Genomic DNA, 19,450 nt, shown 5'->3' on the forward strand with positions numbered 1-19,450 from the left:
GTAGACAACTAAGTAGACTTCTAAGAGATTTTTAATACTTTTAGAGCAGGTTCTTTGCCAGATCTTGGAGTGACAGTGGTACATAAATTTTTTAACAAAATGTTGCTCAATATTACACAATGATGTTCTTCCATATCCAATAAATAATGGTCTGATATAATCATAAAAATACTACTTAAAGTTTTTCTGCAAACATTATCTTTGATTATTTGAAAAATTACAAAACAAAAAAATGTCCATTAGCACGAATTATCAGTTGGAAATTTTAATCCACCACGATCTAAAAATTTAGAAAACTGACCATATTTCTGATAATAGAACGTTGTTTGATCTAAAAGTTCATAATCAGTTCGTTCTTTATCATTTCGTGTAACATAACCAGCTATGTGAATAAGTGACATTTTGACATTATCAGCAATAGAAGATTCTAAATCTTGCAAGTTATCAAGAATTTCGCAGCAGTCTTCAGACAATTTGTAATGGCATAACGCACATTGATGACCAGACTTCACATTAAAATTGTCAACATCTGCATTTAATTTCAAAAGTAAAGATACATGTTTGATACGTAATTTCTCAATAACTTGTTGAACACTAAGAAAATATGTACTACCAGAACCTTGACGAAGTATACTATATTCTTTTTCCAGGTGATCTGTTGTAAATTGACCAAGAAGTACATAGTTTTGCGTAGTGTCAAGTAAATATCTACATAAATCTACTAGTCCATAACAAGTTTGATGTATACAAGTTGCAGTATCTTTAGAAAGCTGTTTAATGCGTTTACCTTTGGGACCTGCCATTTTAAGTGCCATATCACCAAATTGTAGTATTAAATTGAAACGGTTGTCTTCAGGATTATTGATAACAGCCTGCAAAGGATCATTATGCCTTGTATCAGCACCAATGGCTTTGACATTTAAAATTTTTCACCAACTAATAACTTTATTGATAAATATAGCAGTGTCGTTAACATCACTATGAATCATGTGAGGATGTTGCAAAAGAGCAGCGTAAGTTTTTTCAGAAAATACTCTTAAAACCGTCAATACACACTGTCGTTCAACAGGTTTAGGAGAAATAGAAATTTCATTCAGGTCAGATAACTTTAGAAAGCTTCTGGATTCTGCATTGTAAAGCTGCTTCAAATGAGTCCATTTTGCAATCCTGGTTACTCCGTTATCGTCAAATATTAATTCCTGAGTTTTTTCAGTTAACCAAAGATTACGAATATTTTTTATGAGGTGTACAAAATCATAAAGTAAATACTTTCCATCTACTGTTAACCATGGTTTTCCCGGAACAAATGTGTACATTTTAAAAAAAGACTGATTGACACGATTCCCATCACATATAATAGCTTTTACATTTGCATTGACTGAATCAATTATTTGATTGGTTAAATTAATCTGTTTAAACAAAAAATCAGATCGCAATTTTGATATTTGTATCATTTTAATTAACACCTTTGGACCTCCATTTAAACAAACAGCCATAATCCCTAACAATGTTTTGGACAATTCTACTGGGTTATCCTCCGATCTACCAAAAATAGTTCCACCATGGTAAAGCAATTTTTTTTTAACATATATTTCATCATGTAGTATGATACATAATTTCTGTTTATCCGGAAGAGAGTTAAAAATTGAGTTACCAAATTTGTTTTCAGTAATATTAGAAATTTTTGAAGTAATTCGAGTCAGTGTTGAAATAGATGGAAGTTGATAGTCATTACTTAAGCGATTATATAATGCCCTTGATGTTGAAAAATATACAAAAGAGCGTATAAGTATTTCAGGTGTATAAAGTTTATCTCCGACTGTTTTTGGTCCCATAACTGAAATATGTTGCATTATTATCTCTTTTTTATTGTCCATTGTCAAGGAGCTTAAAAAACGAAGTATCTCATCAAACTTAGACCAGGTGTCAACAGTTATGATTCGGTTTACTGTTAAGCTAGAAATGTGACACTTAATCCCATAATGAAATGTTTCAAAGGTAAGATTTTCATAAATTTTAAGTACAAAAAAAGGTATTCCATTAAAAAATTGCAAAGATTGTATAACAACATAGCCATCAACCATAAACGATATAACTGGATATTGGTGATCACTGCTATTGATAAACTTGTTTTTGATGTCACAAAAAGTAGCTTTATCTCTTTTAAAAAATGTGTCTAGCTCATCATCTAATGTACTTTTACTGCCACCTAAAGATCTTTTGGTTGTCCTTTCAGTTGGATTAGCAGTTGAAATTTGAGATAAAGGTATTCCCAGCCAAACAGAAGGAGGATTTTTTGGTCGACGTTTTCCTCCACGCACTATAACTGTATCAAAATTTGGAGGCCAGTGTAACTCACAGATAACAGTATACTTGTTAACAACCAAATTAGAGTTTGGAATAGCTTTTATCCATTTTACACGCTCAACGTTATGAATTGGAAACCGATACACTGATATTTTATTAACTTCACCAGATATTTTGTTTTTTTCACTTTGATAGTTGGTGCGACAAGCATACACACAACATTTATTTGGCATGATGATTTAATCTAAATTTTATAAATATATTATTAGCTTTGAATTAAATCTGAAACTCCATGTTTAAATTATATAAGTTTACTAACATTGTATTATATTCCATTATTTAAATATATATCATAAACGACATGACATTTTATCTGGTCTGAACATGGAGAAATTTTTTTTTTTTTTGCCGTAAAAAAGTAGGCCTCCACAAAAAAATCCGGTTGCGCGATGAATAGGCCTGTAGTAGAAAACGCTATGTTATAGTGTCATTTTCCGAATTACTTTTAGAACTATCACTCCTTAACTTCCTTTTCCTTCTGCTTGCTAGCCATTTATCCATATTTATAATTATAATAGGGGAGAACCTTAATGAATGGGACAGTTTTCGTAAAATGCATTTTTGAGGTTGATAAATTTGATTAAAAATTACTTTGAAAATAGTTTGATAACTATTAAATCTCGTACTATGATAAACAAAAACAAAAAATTGATTCCGCATATGGGTATTGGTAAAAAGAGAGTTTTATTGGACCATGGCATTTGTCCCATTCATTAAGAACTACTCATTGAATGGGACAAAAAAAATTATTGAATGGGACAAATCTAAAAAATTAATAAAAGAAGAGAGGTCCTAAGTAAGTTTCAAGGCAGTCAAGCAGTAAGAGTAGTTTCTACAATTAGGGAACCCGAAAAAGCTATAAATATAGCAGAATGTCTGCAAATATTGACAAATCTAAAATAATTTTATTAAAAAATATGTATATTAAAAATAAATTAAAAACACGAATAACTGTTTTTAGTAAAACAAAAAGCGTTGTTTAAATGCTTGGATATAATACCCAGTAATGACACATTTCCAATAGGGAAATGAGCCATTGCCTACAGCATCCCTATGTTAAATTATAAATTATAAATAAATAAACAACTTTATACCATATAAAGTATCTAGTTTACTTTCAAAAAACTCAATAACAAAGTATCTTATTAGATATTTAAAAAATTCATTTTATTTATGTTTAACCGAAATACAAAAATCAACAATTATTGTTTGTTGCAAAGTACATGAAATAAAAACCAATAAATCAAAGAAAGTGTAGAAGATATTAACAGTCAAATTCACATAGTTCGCATTCATAATAACGCTTCTTGCTGTTATTATTACAATTACCACATATCCACCATTGACAAGTAAAACACTGAATCCAAGCAGACCCAAAAACCAAATATATGCAATATGCAAATATTTAAATACAAACATTAAATATATAATTAAAATACACACAGATATACACACACATATATATATGTATGTATATGTATAATACATATACATACATATAGTATATGATATACATACATGTGTGTGTGTGTGTGTGTGTGTGTGTGTGTGTGTGTGTGTGTGTGTGTGTGTGTGTGTGTGTGTGTGTGTGTGTGTGTGTGTGTGTGTGTGTGTGTGAGTAGATATACATAAATGTATATAAATACAATAAATAACTACAAAACAGGAATTATAAGTAAGTGTGTATATATATATATATATATATATATATATATATATATATACACATATATATATGTATATATATAATATATATATCTAATATTCGCTATCTTTTTAATACTCTGTTATCAACAACATATCTAATTAAACATTTATACATATTTATACATATTATAAATATCATACATCAACATATCTAATTAAATATTTAAAATTAATTTCATTTAATAAACTATTGATCGACTCAACTTTAAAGAATACTAAAGAAAAGATTTTAATAGAGATTTAGTTCTCTCAACTCTGAACATAATATTGAATTTTAGCTAAAGCATTGGTCACACTTGTTTAGAACCATATTCTAACATCAAATCAAAACGTATTTAAAAATAAAATTATGTGTGACCATAACTAAGTTGCCGAAATATATTTTTCTGCTTTTTTCACATCAGGCCGTTTGGAAAAGTCCCATTCAATAATCAATACTTTGTCCCATTCAATAGGCTTCCCACTATATGCACAAATGACTGGACAGGCTAAAAACAGTAATACCTAACCGCAAATGTTTTACAAATTTAAAAAGTAGAGACATTTGGGTGTTTAAAAATGGAGTTTCATTTTCCATAACTTTAGTAATCGCTGCAAAATCAGACACAGAAAATTGTTTTTAAAAATTACTTATTGTTCTTCAAAACACAATAACATCCAATGCCATTATGTTTAGACCATAATAGAAATAAAGATTTGGTCTGTTGAATGGTTGTGTCAAACACTTCTCACCACAGAAGTCTGGATAGCCAACCGTAGATGCTTCTATGCAAATTTGGTTTTGTCCCATTCAATAATTGTCCCATTCATTAAGGTTCTCCCCTAAATAAATTTTTTTAAAATCATAACATTTAATGTTGAGTAAATCTACTGTGCACTATATTTTATTTCACCAAAAAAAACTCTAATGATACTTTAACGAAAAAAAAGCCAATGTCGCTTTTTGATGCTTGGTAACTTTTTATTTAAAATACAAAAGAAAAGACGCAATGTTTTATAATTATCGATTTAGTTTTTGAACTTTCTACTGCAAATTTTTAAATAATAGCTAAGACTTTAGTTCATTTAAACTCATATTCATATTGCTGCAAACTATAAAATTGTTTTTACAAGTTTATTTATAGGAGGAAAATAAAATAAAATTTCCATTAATTTATTATGTACCGGGATGGTATCCCACCCTAAAATATGCATTAAAAAAGGAGTGGGATGGTTTTCAAAATTTAAAAAGGTAACGGGATGGCATCCCGCCCCATCCCGCCTCACTTCGAGCACTATATATACATATATATATGTATATGTATGTATATATATATATATATATATTATATATATATATATATATATATATATATATATATATATATATATACGCTGCCAGTTATTTTTTTTCAGAATCTTTAAGAAGTCTTTCTATTTTCTTGTTTTTTAAGAACATTGAGCACTTTCTATTTTCGATATTCTGTTCTAAACATTTAGCACTAATTTTGTAAAATAGACTAACACAGTTTACATCCAATTTAAAAAATCTATTGTAAATAATAAGTATTCAAGATTTAAATAATAAGTAATGTGGTTTGTTATAAATCATATTATATACTAATTCTTATCATGTTATGAACACATGATATATACTCAAAGAATTAGAAAACTTTCTTGTTGGACTTTTTTAGTCACCGCTTTAACAAAAACGTTTAGAAAAATCCCGTGGGATCTGAACGGCACAATTTTACGTCACCCTTAGATAAACGAAACAAACCCGAAAGTAACGGAGACTGGCCTTAAACTGCATGAGTAGAAGAACTTTAAACAGATTTTTTAGACCTCAAATTTACAGGAAACTTTTTAACGGTAACAGACGAAACCTCTTTAGCAGACGGCGTATCTGGAATAAAGTCCTCGTCTTTCTCATCCTCCGCACTTTCTCCTTCACTGGAAGACATTAAGTTGTTTTTGTCAACTGTAATTCCTTTGGACTTTTTGAGGGCAATGATTTATGACGCTAAATAGTGCTTTAACAAAGTAGGATCTTGACACCCTTCCTCAATTTTTGAGCGGTTAAGTCAGATTAAGTATGCAAAAAGACTTTCATTATGACAGTTAAGACATCTGCCGCGCAGTTGGAAAACGTTACCTAGAGCAGTGCTGAAACATACTCTGGATTTAAACTCTTCAGCCATGTTTTAACTAAAAACGCAAAACAATCTTTGTCTCATATGATGACACTATTTTTACCGATTTAATAAATATTACATTAAACATTTGCGGTTTTGCTGTTAAAGCAACATTCGTTACCTTGCTCGTTCTAGATAAGCACTATTTGGGAAAGTGGTGACGTATTCCTGAAAAGGAACCATAGGCGAAGTGCAATGCTATAATAAGCTACTGTCGTCTTCCCTGGTCTACCCTACTAGGTGCTGCATGGTAAAAAATCGAAGTTCAGCGGCGGTAACTTTTTTTAACTTTTCGTTTTTCTAAAAGATAACCCAGGAACTACTATTTCTCTTCTCTCAAAGATCGCGCCTAAAATAGGAAGAAAAGGTATTTTATATCGAGAAACCGATTATTAGAAAAACAAAAAGAAGCCACATTCGAAGGATTTGCTTTTAAAAAAAAACAAAAGAATTTAAAGAAAATTTAGCAAAAATCTAAAAAAATGTAAGAAATAGTTGACGAAAAGAAAATACAGATGTGCAATCTGTCTTTTACAGATTTGAAAAGAAAAGTTTCTTCAAAGGTTTTGAAATATAGTGCGATCGATTTGATATTGACTGGTCAAAGATGACACGAATAACTTTGATTATTTGACTTGTAAAGGTTGCATACCATGTTCTATAGTAAACAAGTTCGTAAATGTATTATTTTTTTTTTTTTTTTTTTTCAGAAATAACAAATCAGCTGCGTTCGGATATCAAAGAATTAGAAAAACCGTATTAATTTCCGTTACTAAAGAAATGTTAAGAATAATAAATCAAAAATGAAAATTTTAATTTAAAAAAAATCTTTGTAAGCTTTTGAACCTATAACCTTTTTAACAATGCAAAGTTGTGGAAATCTTTTTCATTCAGTCTCCATAGTTTTGTAACTTATTTAGATGTTAAGAATAGTGCTGAGCATTATTTTGACCAATCCGGATTACGGATTACAATTATTTAATCCGAATTTCGGACCAATCCGTTTTATCCGGATTCACGGATCCAATCCGTCGATTCGGATTTCGGATTCAATCCGTTGATTCGGATTTCGAATCCAATCCGGCTTCATTGTTTTTGAGATAATCAGCTATTTTTTCATTATTATTAAGTATCAACCTAAATAATTCGAATTACGATCTGAGATCTATTGACACTCGACTCAATATAAGACCCCTAATAGCAAATACACCAGGGTTTTCGAGTTTTTCACAATTTATTATTAGATACCCACCTATGAGGTAGGAACTAGGAATTAGAAAGTAGCAAGTAGGTATTTACTATTTTTATTAATAAAAAAAGGAGATGTTATGTGCGTATTTGTATGCAATTCATAGCCAAATCTAACCTCATGTGGTTTTAAAATAAAAAGTCAAAGGTTTTAAAGTTTATTTTATTGATTTTTCTAATCAATTAATATATTTTTTTCATTTTCTCAAGTTATTTTTAAAAAGTATATGTATGTCCCATCTTGTAATATAGATAATATATAACATGGGTTTTTAATCAAAATTATTAGGAGGTCCCAAACCCAACTCCCAAGTTGTATCCTACAACTAGTAACAAAATTTAAAAAAAATAATAGTGAAATAAAACAATAACCAAAAATATAAAGTAAAAATATTATGTAGTATGTATATACTATATATCAAGACTAAATTGTGATACCAAATTTAGGTTTAAAATTTTAAACTATAAACATCAAAAATGTATTAAAGTATGAAGTGGAAAACTTGTCTGTTGTAACATTTGATAGAAGGTTGTTTATTAAATCTTAGTATATTTACAGAACTGTAGAAATTCAGGCTAATGAGCATATAATATTGTTATAGTTATACATTATACATAATACATTTAATATTTATTACAACAGTAAAAAAAATAATAATAATATATAAATTATAATTTAGCATCATGCAAAAGAAATATTAACCATTTGGCTGTTTCACCAGCCAGACAATTTCTTTTTGAAGTTATAATGTTTCCTGCAGTGAGAAAAGCTCTTTCAGACGGAGTAGATGTTGATGGTATACATAAATATTTTTTGGCAAGTTTTGAAATGATTGGGTATCTTTTGCTATTTTCAGCCCACCATGTTAATGGACAAGCATTTTTGTTGACGCAATTTTCTCTTAAATATTTTTCAAGCTCAATTTGTTGATTAACATCTTCACCACAGTCATTTTGGGGAAATAAAATATCTAAAGCAGATACCATGGAGCTTGGCTGATTAATAGAATCATTATCTGAAGAATCTTCATAATTTAATTGATGCATTATAAAATCTTTTAAGGTAATTAAAGTATCACTTTCATCATCAAAAACATTTTTATAACGTCGGTCTAAAAGTGAAGCAATATTTAAAAGAAATATAGAATCACTGTGCATTTGACTAAAAAATCTTGCTTTGAACTCTTGTGACAATGTTTCTTTTAATATTTTAATTTTATGTAGGTCAGATTCGTTGGGAGTCAAATAGTGTTGGGCAATGCTTTTTAAAATAGGATGTACAGTTGATATTGTTAGAGTTGTTGCAGATGACAAGACTTTAGTAACAAGATCGAAAGGCTTGAGCACTTATACTAACTGCTCCAATAGCTCCCATTTACTTTCGCTGAGTTCCAGTGATACTGCTGTTCTAGTAGTGGTATTACGATCATTTAAAACTATGCTTATACATTGCCGAGACTCAATAAGTCGTTCAACCATTGCATAAATCGATTTCTATCTAGTTTTAACAGACTGAATTAATTTTTTTTCTGGCATTTTTAATTTTTTCTATACTACTTGGAGTGCTTTGATTGCTACTGTTGAGTGTTTGAAGTGTGAAACGATTGTAGATGCAGTAATTAGTATTTGTTTTATTTCATTTTCTTCCAAGCCTTTGTTGACATAACTGTAACGAATTAGCGAAACATGTCCTACTCAGGTAGTTTAAGGCCAGTCTCCGTAAATTTCGGGTTTGTTTCGTTTATCTGAGGGTGACGTAAAATTTTGCCGTTCAGATCCCGCGGGATTGTTCTAAACGTTTATAATAAAGCGATGACTAAAAAAGTCCGACAAGAAAATTTTCTAATTTTTGATTATATATAATGAATTCAAAACATGTTATGAATTAGTATATAATAAAATGATTTATAACAAACCACATTATTTATTCAAATCTTAAATACTTGTTACTTGCAATAGATTTCTAATATTGGATGTAAATTGTGTTAGTGTATTTTACAAAATTAGTGCTCAATGTTCAGAATAGAACATAGAAAATAGAAAGTGCTCAATGTTCTTAAAGAACAAGAAAATAGAAAGACTTCTTGAAGATTCTGAAAAGAGAAACTGGCAGCGTATATATGTGTGTGTGTGTGTGTATTATATATATATATATATATATATATATATATATATATATATATATATATATATATATATATATATATATATATATACACTGGCGAGCAAAAAAAAGTGAACAGTACAATTTTTCAGTAAATTATGTATTATTAATCAATTAAAAATATAATACATAAAATATAACATATCGCTTATATTAAATACATATACATACACATATATACGACTCATTTTGAAAAAAAAAATTAATATTTTGTGTGGCCACCACCATTTTTCATCACTTCATTTAATCGACGCGGCATCGACTCAATTAAATTTGCTATCAAACGGTCAGGTATCGTAACCCAAACTTGTTTTATGGCTGCCCAAAGATCATCCAAAGATGAAATATTATTTTTATGGACCTCTTTATCCATATAGTCCCACAAATTTTCAATGGGATTAAGGTCTGGACTTTGGGCAGGCCAATTTTCAAAAAGGAAGATATTGTTATCCTTGAGCCATTTTTTAACTTGTTTAGACGTATGGCAAGTAGCATTGTCATGTTGAAATTTAATTTCATCCTCTTCTAATTCTTCCAGTGTGGGCAGCAAAGATTTTTGTAGAATACTAATGTATTCTTTGGAATTTATTCGTAATCCATCTTCGACTCTATGCAATCTGCCCACACCTTTGGCAGAAAAACAACCCCAAACCATAATTCCAAGATTACCCTTTACCGTTTGGTGAATACAATCTGGATTTAATTGTTCGTTCTTACGTCTAATGCACATCTGTGGACGATCTGAATGCAAACAAAATCGTGATTCATCTGACCATAATATTTTTGTCCAGTCTGTGTTTTTATTATTTTTTACCCAAGCTAACCTTGCCTTTTTATGGCGTGCTGTAAGAAGAGGTACTTTTTTACATGGATGTATTTTGAACCCCTGATCTTTAAGACGCCTCGAAATTGTCCATCGGCTAACCTTTTTATCATCAGAACACGTAAAAGTTTCTGCGATATGCGTCATAGTGGTTTTTCGATTTTTTAAAACATTGAATTTTAACTTGTGACAATCTCTTTCCGTCGTTTTTCTTGGTCTGCCAGAACCTTTTTTTCTAGCTGTTGTTTTATTGTTTTTCTGACATGAAAGTATCTTGTGAACTCCACCAACACTAATGTTTACACCTTGAGCTTTCATAATTTGAATAATTTGGCGTATCGATTTACCGGATGCACTCATTCCAACAATGATTCCTTTTTGTTCCATTGTTAAATGAGGTCCTCTGTGAAAGAAAAATGATAATATTTTTAGAGTAATATATGAAGAAAATATTTATTTAATGATAAACTATGTATTCTAAATGAATATTTTTTTTTTTCATAAAAATCCAATAACATCAAAATTAAAGGGGATTTTTCATTTTAAATAAGTTAGAGGCATAAATAAAAACCAAAATAAAAATAAAAAAAAATTACCTTTTATTTGGAGACATTTTTTTCCTTTTATTTTTTATAATAATAATATAGCGATAATACGACCTATTTCACCCACGCTCTAATATCAACTACAGATTTTGCTGACAACGTTCACTGTATTCATATCTAATGTTTAGAAGTTTATTCCTGTTTTCTTTGAAAGATAAACGTAAATTCTTTGATAGTACGAACAAAAATAAACAAGCTTGTATGAGTTTCTGACCAGAGCTCTTTCATTTTATGCGTAAGCAGTCGCTGTTCACTTTTTTTTGCTCGCCAGTGTATATATATATATATATATATATACATATATATATATATATATATATATATATATATATATATATATATATATATATATATATATCTAAGCAATACCTAGATAATCAAGATAATATCTAAACAAACAAAAAATTAATAAATCAATTGACTGGATGATTATTGTTAAAACAAAATGAATAAAAAATTTTGATAAATTAAATAATGATAATCAATACAAATCAAATCCTATTTAACAAAAATTTATTACTAGAATTCAAACTATTATTCCAATAATATCATAAAGGATGATTTCAAAACCAACCGCAAAGGTTTTTCCAATTCATTTTGATGTATATAAACATTCGACAATTACCATAATCTTTAAACTTATTTAGCTGCTTTTAATAAATTTATGTAAATTACTTGTTAATCCAACTAATGTCCATGCATTTGCTGTCATTGATTTATAATGTATTTCGAATAATAATAATTTTACTACAAAAGAATTTAATAAATCGATTTCTATTTCTTCCAAACAAATCGGTTCAATTCGTTTTGTCAACAGTCTACAAAAGACTACTGCTGATTTTTTTAAATTTATTTATTTTCAGTCTAAATCTTTTTCTTTCTTGCAATATTTTCATTTTTGTTAAATATAAACATTTTCTTTTTCTTAATCTTCTCCAGTTTTATTTATCTTTACTATGCAAATTAAACATGCTATCAGTCAAATTTCAATGTATTGTATTTAAGCAGGAACCATCCTCCTATAGTAAAATAAATCACATTTCTATATAATTATAAAATATACTTGTAAATAATTTTCTTTAGTTATATAATAAGCATTGTAAAATAGTAATTGATTTCTTTGACCAGGAAGTTCCATCAACTACATTAAAAAATAAAAAAAAAGCCATGAAAAGTACTCAAAAGAGACTATGCTGTCAAAATATATTTGGAAACTAAAAGAAAAAAATATTAACTTCAAATTAAACTGGTCTATTCAAAAAACTGCGTCTACCTATAATAACATATCTAAAAAATGTATACTTTGTTAACAAAAAAAGTTTGAAAAGATCAAGAAAACTTACTAAATGAAAAAAACTGAGTTTATTCCTAAATGCAGATATGAAAATAAGTACATTTTAAAAAATTTTAAACACAAATGACCAAACTTATTAACCAAATTTATTTAATTCTAAATACCAATAAAAAACAATTTATATGTATATAGTGACCACACGCTCTATTTTGTTTATTACGAATAACTTTCACCTACAGAAACCATTTCTCTTTATGCGGTCATCATAAAGCCTTTCAAAACAAAATAGCAAAGTATTACCGAGTTCTCGACACTCCAGTGTGCGCTGTTGAAAGAAATAATTAAACGTTGGATTTTCTACCCTACCTTCTGAATCAAAGTACGGAAAAACAATATAATTCAATATCGATTTCTTTTAGCTTGTAGATAACTAGAAAAGTTGTGCTTAACAATTTAAACCCTTGTTTTTTGAAACACTCATCTCTAAGTTTAAGGACAATATGCATCATCCACCATATTTTTGTGAAAAATATTTTTTTCAACTTAGCCCAACTTTTGCTAAGTATTATTCAGCTTAACTAACAAATCTTCAAAAACAGTTTTTTTTAAAAAGGAGTTGTAGAAGGTTGGACGAACTACCATAAAAATTTGGACTGGCCTTAAATCACCTAAGTACTTTTAATGTTTGGAGCCATTGCAGTAACGGCATTCTTATTATTTACCGCATTGTCATGCACAATACATATAGTTTTTGTATCAATTTCCCATTCCTTCATAATATCAACTAATTTGTCTTTTAAATTTATGCTGGTATGCCGCTCATCCATTAGTTCAGTTGTAATAATATAATTGACTATTTTCCAGTTTATAGTTATGCCATGTGCAGTAACTGATATGTAAGATTCCATAGCTTTACTTGTCTAACAGTCAGTAGTTAGTGCTATTGAGTCTCTTTTCTGTATTTCAGTGGCTACTTTATGTTTTTCTGTCTCATACAGTCCTTGAATTCTTCTTTTGATTGTAAACCGACTTGGTATTTCATAATTTGGTGATATTTTATTCATAAACTCAACAAATCCAACACCATCCACTGTTGAGAGTGGTAGCATATCTTTGGCTACAAATTTTACAAGACTGTCTGCTATTTGCTCTTGTCTTTTGCCTGATACAGATGGTGAAAAGAACATCTCTGTTATCTTTGGCTGCGTTAATAGTCCTATGTTTCCAGATTCTGATACTCCTGTTGTAGATGTTGATGATGAACAGCTAACTTCAGTATTAATACTATTACTAGCAAAAAGCAACCCGTAATACGGGTTATGGTCGGTCTGTTACTTAATTTATAGTGGCTGTTTTCCACAATTTTTAAGTTGCAACACCTTAACTAATACCCTTTTAGGGTATTAGTTAAGGTTTTGCCCTTTAAATTGTAAAGATTAAACCATCTGTAAAAAGAAAATAAAAAATTTGCGGAGGTAAAATAATTTACCAATTATTTAACATTATTTTCGTAATTTACATGAGATGAGTCATATCAGAGTAGGGCAAAACCATTTTCCTCTACATTACTTAATTCAACATATTGCGTTTTTAGTTACTAACACAAAATAATAACGCATCAACATGCTTTAAATTGACGAAAAAATAAATCGGAAATATTGTTATATTTTTATATCATGAAGTTTATTTAATCACATTAACGTAAAACGAACGTAATTTATACTTGATTTATTAATTATTTAGTAGCTACTTGTTACATGTTTCTTTAACAAAGGAAATCGACTTTAAAACGTTAAATACACATTACTTAATAAATTAATAAAAAATAACTAAGCCATTGAGTACAAATACGTTTTAAACAAAAAAAAAGTTAATTTACAATCAAACATGTGTATAAAAAATTTAAAAATATGTAAACTTTCATCTTTTATATTGCATTAATGCGTCATACGATAAGCCTAAATAAAAAATTGTAAAATATAAGTAGACATAGAATGAAGAGAGAGGGAGAGAAAGAAAAAAAAAAACCAAACAAACTGAAAGACAATATACCTGAGTTTCGGTAACCTGTTGTTGTACTTAAGCTACTGTCATGCAGCTTGTCGGTGTTGTTTTATGACGTTATTTCATGTTGGCTTTTAGTAGTATTTAGTTTAATTTAAAAGACATTACAATAGATTTAAAATACTAACTAAAAAACAAAATAACTAATGCTTCAAATAGCCTAACAATAAATCGATAAAAAAAGATAAAATCAAATTGAGATATAGATAAATTGCATTTATATAGCAAAACATATTGTCTTGGCTTATAGAAAATTTTAAAAGCAGAGAGTTCAATAAATTAAACTACCAATGAATTATTTTTAACAAAATATTGTTATATTATGAAGAATGTTACATTATAAAGAATGTGATTTTATGATATCATGTTATGCTGATTGAGTAATGGTTCAAGTTAACTATATCTAAGTTTAATTAATAAGTTTAATTGGTAAAAATAAGATTTTAATTAAAAAAGACACAAACAAACCATATAAACAAAATATTTTATTAAAGAAAATTAATAAAAAATTACAATAATTAAAAAAAAAGTGAAAAGCGGCAACAAAAAGGTTATAAATATCTTCACTGATAGAAGACATTTACAACCTTTTGGTTGCTGTTTTTTCTTTGGTGTCTCCCAACACCCCGGTATGGATGGGCCCTCCATTTAAAGGATGGCTCATCTATACCGCCATTGGAACGCCACTTATTAAAGGACCTCTCCGAGAGAGGCCCTGGGTGTTGGGAGCGATATCTTTTGTACTGCTCAAAAGTTAACAGATCTAAAATTACAAATAGAAGGATATAATAAAAATTAAAAATATTTGCAATTTTATATAATCAAAATATAAAGCATATCCTCACCATTTTCACAGGATGAAGAGGATGCTAAAAATGTTTAAAAAATAAAAAAAATAAAAAAGAGTTAAACTGGTAAAAAATTTAATCTTAATAAAAATGAGTAAAATGCGAAGTTTAAAGATGTCATATTTGAATTTATCTTAATAATCTTAATAAATTAAATAATTCTTTCAGCTATAACACATATTTCTCCAGAAAAAATACTTAAAATTTAAAACACAGTCCTACCAGTTGTACTTCTACCAGACACTAAAGATAAAAAATATACCTCAAAATAATTGATAAAATAATATTTACATTGATATATTATAATTTTTTTTACCTAACCCTTTCATTTCCTCCATAAAGTTGTCTAAAGTAAGAAAAAAGACAACTGAAGCTAAAACAAACAAAAACTAAACCAAAATTGACTATAAACTAAACCAAAAGTATAAACTAAAATGAACTTTAAATCTTAGTATCTGTACCTCAGAAGACAAAGGTTGATTGTTCAGAAATGGTTTTTCACCTTTTTGAATTTTTTATTTTTAATTTTTTTCAAAAATATATTTAATGTGCCTCAAGAAAAATTAAATAAAACACGAAAAAATAACAAATTTAACCATCAAGAATAAGACAATAAAGACTAATTATTTTACTATTTTTTCTCTCCTGGACAATTTCTACAGTGTGAAAACTGACCTTGGACTTTTGAGGTACAGATATAAATACTTCATTTACTTAACTATACTAATCATAATCATGTAATTTATACTTAGTTTTTTTTCCAACTCTCCTAAAAGAAAAAATAAAGCTTAAGTACTTGAAGTTTTAAAATTCCAGTTACAGTACAAATAAACAAATTCCTGTTAACAAATATCTAATAGCAAAAAACACTGACTTAATTCTTCCTTGACTTCGGTATCTAAATAATCAAAGCACTTAAATGTATAGACGGTAAAATATCTACTTAACTTTTTAAAAATAAACTCATTTAACTAATGTAATTAATACCATTATTAGCTCTTTCTTTATCAACTAAAGAAAATAAATCTTAATTAAACTTACTTGATATAATATAATAAAAAGCTTTCTTATTGAGAATTTTAAATTTCTTCTCTTTATTACTGACAATTTTAAGTAGGACCTATGTTCTTGGGCTTATTGTAAAAATTATAAAAACCTACTATTTTACTTTAAAGTCAACAACGTTTTTTTAAAAAACATTTTAGTTACTTTTTAAAAAAATAAATCCTTTAAAACTTACTATCTCTCTCTACATTGTTGCCAACTAAACAGAAAAACAAACAGTTGATAGTGAATTTTCACTATGGTAGTAGGTTAAGTAGATTAAATCGATCTTTGATCTATTCAATCGGCTCTAACTGTTTACAACCTTATCATTAAACTATAACTATTTTCTACAACCTGGTGTAATTTAACATAGATATTTTTTAATTATAAAATATTTAAGATTATAAGATTTTAAAAATTTAACATAGATATTTTTTAATTATAAAATATTTAACAATATAAGATTTTAAAAACCTGAAATTTTAAACCTACTTCAAAAAAAAAAACACATTAAAAAGTTTTTTTTTTTCCTTTTTAAAACTTACTTTCTTCAATTATACTGTTGTCATCTAAACAGAAAAGCAAACAAATATTGAATTCGATTCTTTCTTAAACCTCTTTAATTACTTCAATATTAAAATAATTATTTAATCTTTCTGGATTACATAGATTTTCGTCTAAACCAATTTGTTATTGTAAAGTTAATTTAAATCAACAAACATAAACGAACTGCAATTTGTAACATTTCATTATAACAAAAGGGAACAAAACTTACTTCTTAGTAATTCAGCGACTAAAAATAAACATATCTTTAAGAACTAACTACCTAACATGATACGAATCAGTAACATGACACACATCAAAATAAATACAAACCTTCATCGACGATTTGGGACATTCTATCAATTCGATATAAAAATAAAAAGAAATATAAGAAACAAATTTAATATAAAAATAGACATATTAAGATATAAAAAAAAAAAAATGTAAACGATTTAAGTGATAAAAGAGTATGTAAAATCAAGATGACCGTGTTGTCATTACAATAACAATTTATAAAATTCTCTCCTTTCTTCTCAGCTTTTACAATTTATATGTTTTCCAAATTCATTGTGTACAATGAATATTCATTGTGTACAATGAAAATTCATTGTGTACAATGAATTTCTTTACAATAAATATATGACGCACGCACAACGCTCCTTCTGATGCGCGATACAATAATGCAATTTTTACGCTAATTACAACACAGAATATAACCTACTTGAAAGATATGATAAGATGTAATAGAACAGATATAATAGAAACGTGCTTTTTTAAATAACTGGAAATTCCAATCTCAAAATTCCAGAACAGAAGAAAAACTAACAGCGCACAAACAAAACCTGTCCTTCACTAAGCGTAACAAAACAACCAAGAGTAACTAAAAAGTAAAAGCGCATTTAACTTTAGCATTAAATTATTACAAATTACATTACCATTAGCATATTCAATTAATTGCATTGTGTTTAGCAATTTTAATAACTCATCAATGCGTCTAACTCATTACGCAAATAATTAGTTTATTTACTAATATGTGCAGTAAACATATCTGGACATGAGAGCCAATTTGTGTTAACTCCATTTTTTGTGAATGAGTAAAAAACAAATTTGATATTTATGTCGCATATTCCGTCTGGGCCATATTGCTTTCTAATCGTTGTTTATTGCGGTTTAATAGGAAACCACAATCGATTAAGTCTTAAATCCCTTTTATGAGCCAAAAAATCTTAAAATAGTATTTTTACCACTGATCTCTATAATAACTGGATAGCGCATCTCTAATATCAAAATTGACGCCAAAATCGCCATGTTGGAAAGCCCCAGAACAATGAAATCTGATATGTGCGATAAAGCGATAAGCCGAAAAACAGAACTTAAAGCTTACGGGATTAAAATTTTTGGGGCTTTCCAATATGGCGATTTTGGCGTCAAAAAATAAGAAGTTTTGCTCGGAGTTGCGCTATCCAGTTGTTATAGAGATCAGTGTTGTGGCCTCTTTGTTTCAATAGTTTTTGGTAAACGGTAATTTGCTACCATTTACTAAAAATTCCTTTTGTTACTCGAAATTTAATTCTCTTAAATATTTTGACACTAATAAAGGACCTCCCTTCCCCGTTTTTGCTTTAATGGTGGCCAGGAGAATAGTTATTTTTATTAAGAGAAACGAAGTTTTTGATGAAGACCTTTTACCAAAATAATGAAATGTAAAACAATGATTTCCATGTAAAAGAGTTTTTTTCTTTAATATATATAAAAATTTAGTATAAATAAGAATTTAACATATATAAGAATTTTTTCTTTCCTCAAAAGTGTTGCAAATACAAACTAAGCTCATTAATTAGTTAAACACCTTATAAAATTTAAGTAACTCGATATTTGACAAATGCGCAAAACTACCATATTCATGTTTTTAAAGGTTTTTAGTTGCGACCCCCCGTTTAAAAGGATCCCCTAAATTAGGTACAACAAATTATTAGAGATAAAATAGAGAAAATTTTAAAATAATTGAACTAATTGCATATATTTATATCATTTTAACTGACAAAAGTTTACAATAAAAAGAAATCAGCGTCAATCGTAAATCTTAAAGAAAAAAAAAAAAAAAAGGAATTATGATACCATAATTACACACAAAAAAAAAAACCACCACATAAAAACTGAAAATCAATTTACCTATTTATAGTAACCTATTTTGAAATAACAGTTCATTTTAAACATGAAAATGTAACTATAAAATCTGTTTCGAAGGACAAAAGGATTAACAATTCTAAAAAAAAAAAAAAAAAAAAATCAAATTAAGATATAAGTTGCATTTTTGGCATAATGATGCCTTGGCTTTTAGTAAATGAACAAAAGCAGTAAGTTCCAATAATGAAACTACCTACTATTCATTTTTAACAATAGACACCAACGTGAAGGTAAGCCAAGTAGTCTATCAACACAAAACAGCACAACAATAACACATAACAATAGAATATTTACACCCTTGATCCTAAAATCCAGCGAAAATAACAAACCAAATTAAAATATGAAAGGCAAAATTAGAAAACCAATTTAAAGTTAACTA

The 19,450-nt window shown here is 28.1% G+C and overlaps 3 protein-coding genes and 1 pseudogene across 13 annotated transcripts; all 4 read right to left on the reverse strand.

Annotated features, from left to right (window-relative positions):
* Nucleotides 1-20: 20 nt before the first annotated feature.
* Nucleotides 21-919, reverse strand: LOC149895059 (uncharacterized; annotated as a pseudogene).
* Nucleotides 261-2,761, reverse strand: LOC149895060 (uncharacterized). The gene is made up of 2 exons (XM_090100317.1): nucleotides 2,627-2,761; nucleotides 261-2,551 (listed from the first exon to the last, which is right to left on the reverse strand). Exon 2 carries the CDS (start codon nucleotides 2,538-2,540, stop codon nucleotides 930-932), a length of 1,611 nt encoding a protein of 536 aa, XP_089956443.1. The 5' UTR covers nucleotides 2,541-2,551; nucleotides 2,627-2,761; the 3' UTR covers nucleotides 261-929.
* Nucleotides 2,762-8,165: 5,404 nt separating this feature from the next.
* LOC149895061 (E3 SUMO-protein ligase ZBED1-like) lies at nucleotides 8,166-8,975 on the reverse strand. The gene is made up of 2 exons (XM_090080585.1): nucleotides 8,876-8,975; nucleotides 8,166-8,812 (listed from the first exon to the last, which is right to left on the reverse strand). Exons 1-2 carry the CDS (start codon nucleotides 8,973-8,975, stop codon nucleotides 8,166-8,168), a joined length of 747 nt encoding a protein of 248 aa, XP_089936711.1.
* A 5,129-nt stretch (nucleotides 8,976-14,104) lies between these two features.
* On the reverse strand, nucleotides 14,105-19,098 carry LOC149895062 (uncharacterized). Of its 11 annotated transcripts, none has more exons than XR_016448336.1 (12): nucleotides 19,057-19,098; nucleotides 17,218-17,240; nucleotides 17,117-17,134; nucleotides 16,887-16,910; nucleotides 16,535-16,558; nucleotides 16,282-16,305; nucleotides 16,169-16,192; nucleotides 15,611-15,640; nucleotides 15,517-15,537; nucleotides 15,292-15,315; nucleotides 14,435-15,209; nucleotides 14,105-14,340 (listed from the first exon to the last, which is right to left on the reverse strand). XR_016448336.1 is itself a non-coding variant. In XM_090074535.1 (10 exons), exons 1-10 carry the CDS (start codon nucleotides 17,237-17,239, stop codon nucleotides 15,010-15,012), a joined length of 411 nt encoding a protein of 136 aa, XP_089930661.1. In that variant the 5' UTR covers nucleotides 17,240-17,792; the 3' UTR covers nucleotides 14,347-15,009. The 11 variants fall into 11 exon arrangements, 2 of the variants coding, with proteins under 2 accessions (XP_089930661.1, XP_089930688.1); XR_016448335.1 differs by lacking the exon at nucleotides 19,057-19,098 and adding an exon at nucleotides 17,606-17,792; XR_016448339.1 differs by lacking the exons at nucleotides 17,117-17,134; nucleotides 19,057-19,098 and adding an exon at nucleotides 17,606-17,792.
* Between the last annotated feature and the right edge of the window lie 352 nt (nucleotides 19,099-19,450).

This window comes from Hydra viridissima, unplaced genomic scaffold (assembly GCF_058129835.1).
Source record: "Hydra viridissima isolate aposymbiotic clone 2 unplaced genomic scaffold, HvirCarnegie_v1 scaffold_1, whole genome shotgun sequence".
NCBI classification, from domain to species: domain Eukaryota; kingdom Metazoa; phylum Cnidaria; class Hydrozoa; order Anthoathecata; family Hydridae; genus Hydra; species Hydra viridissima.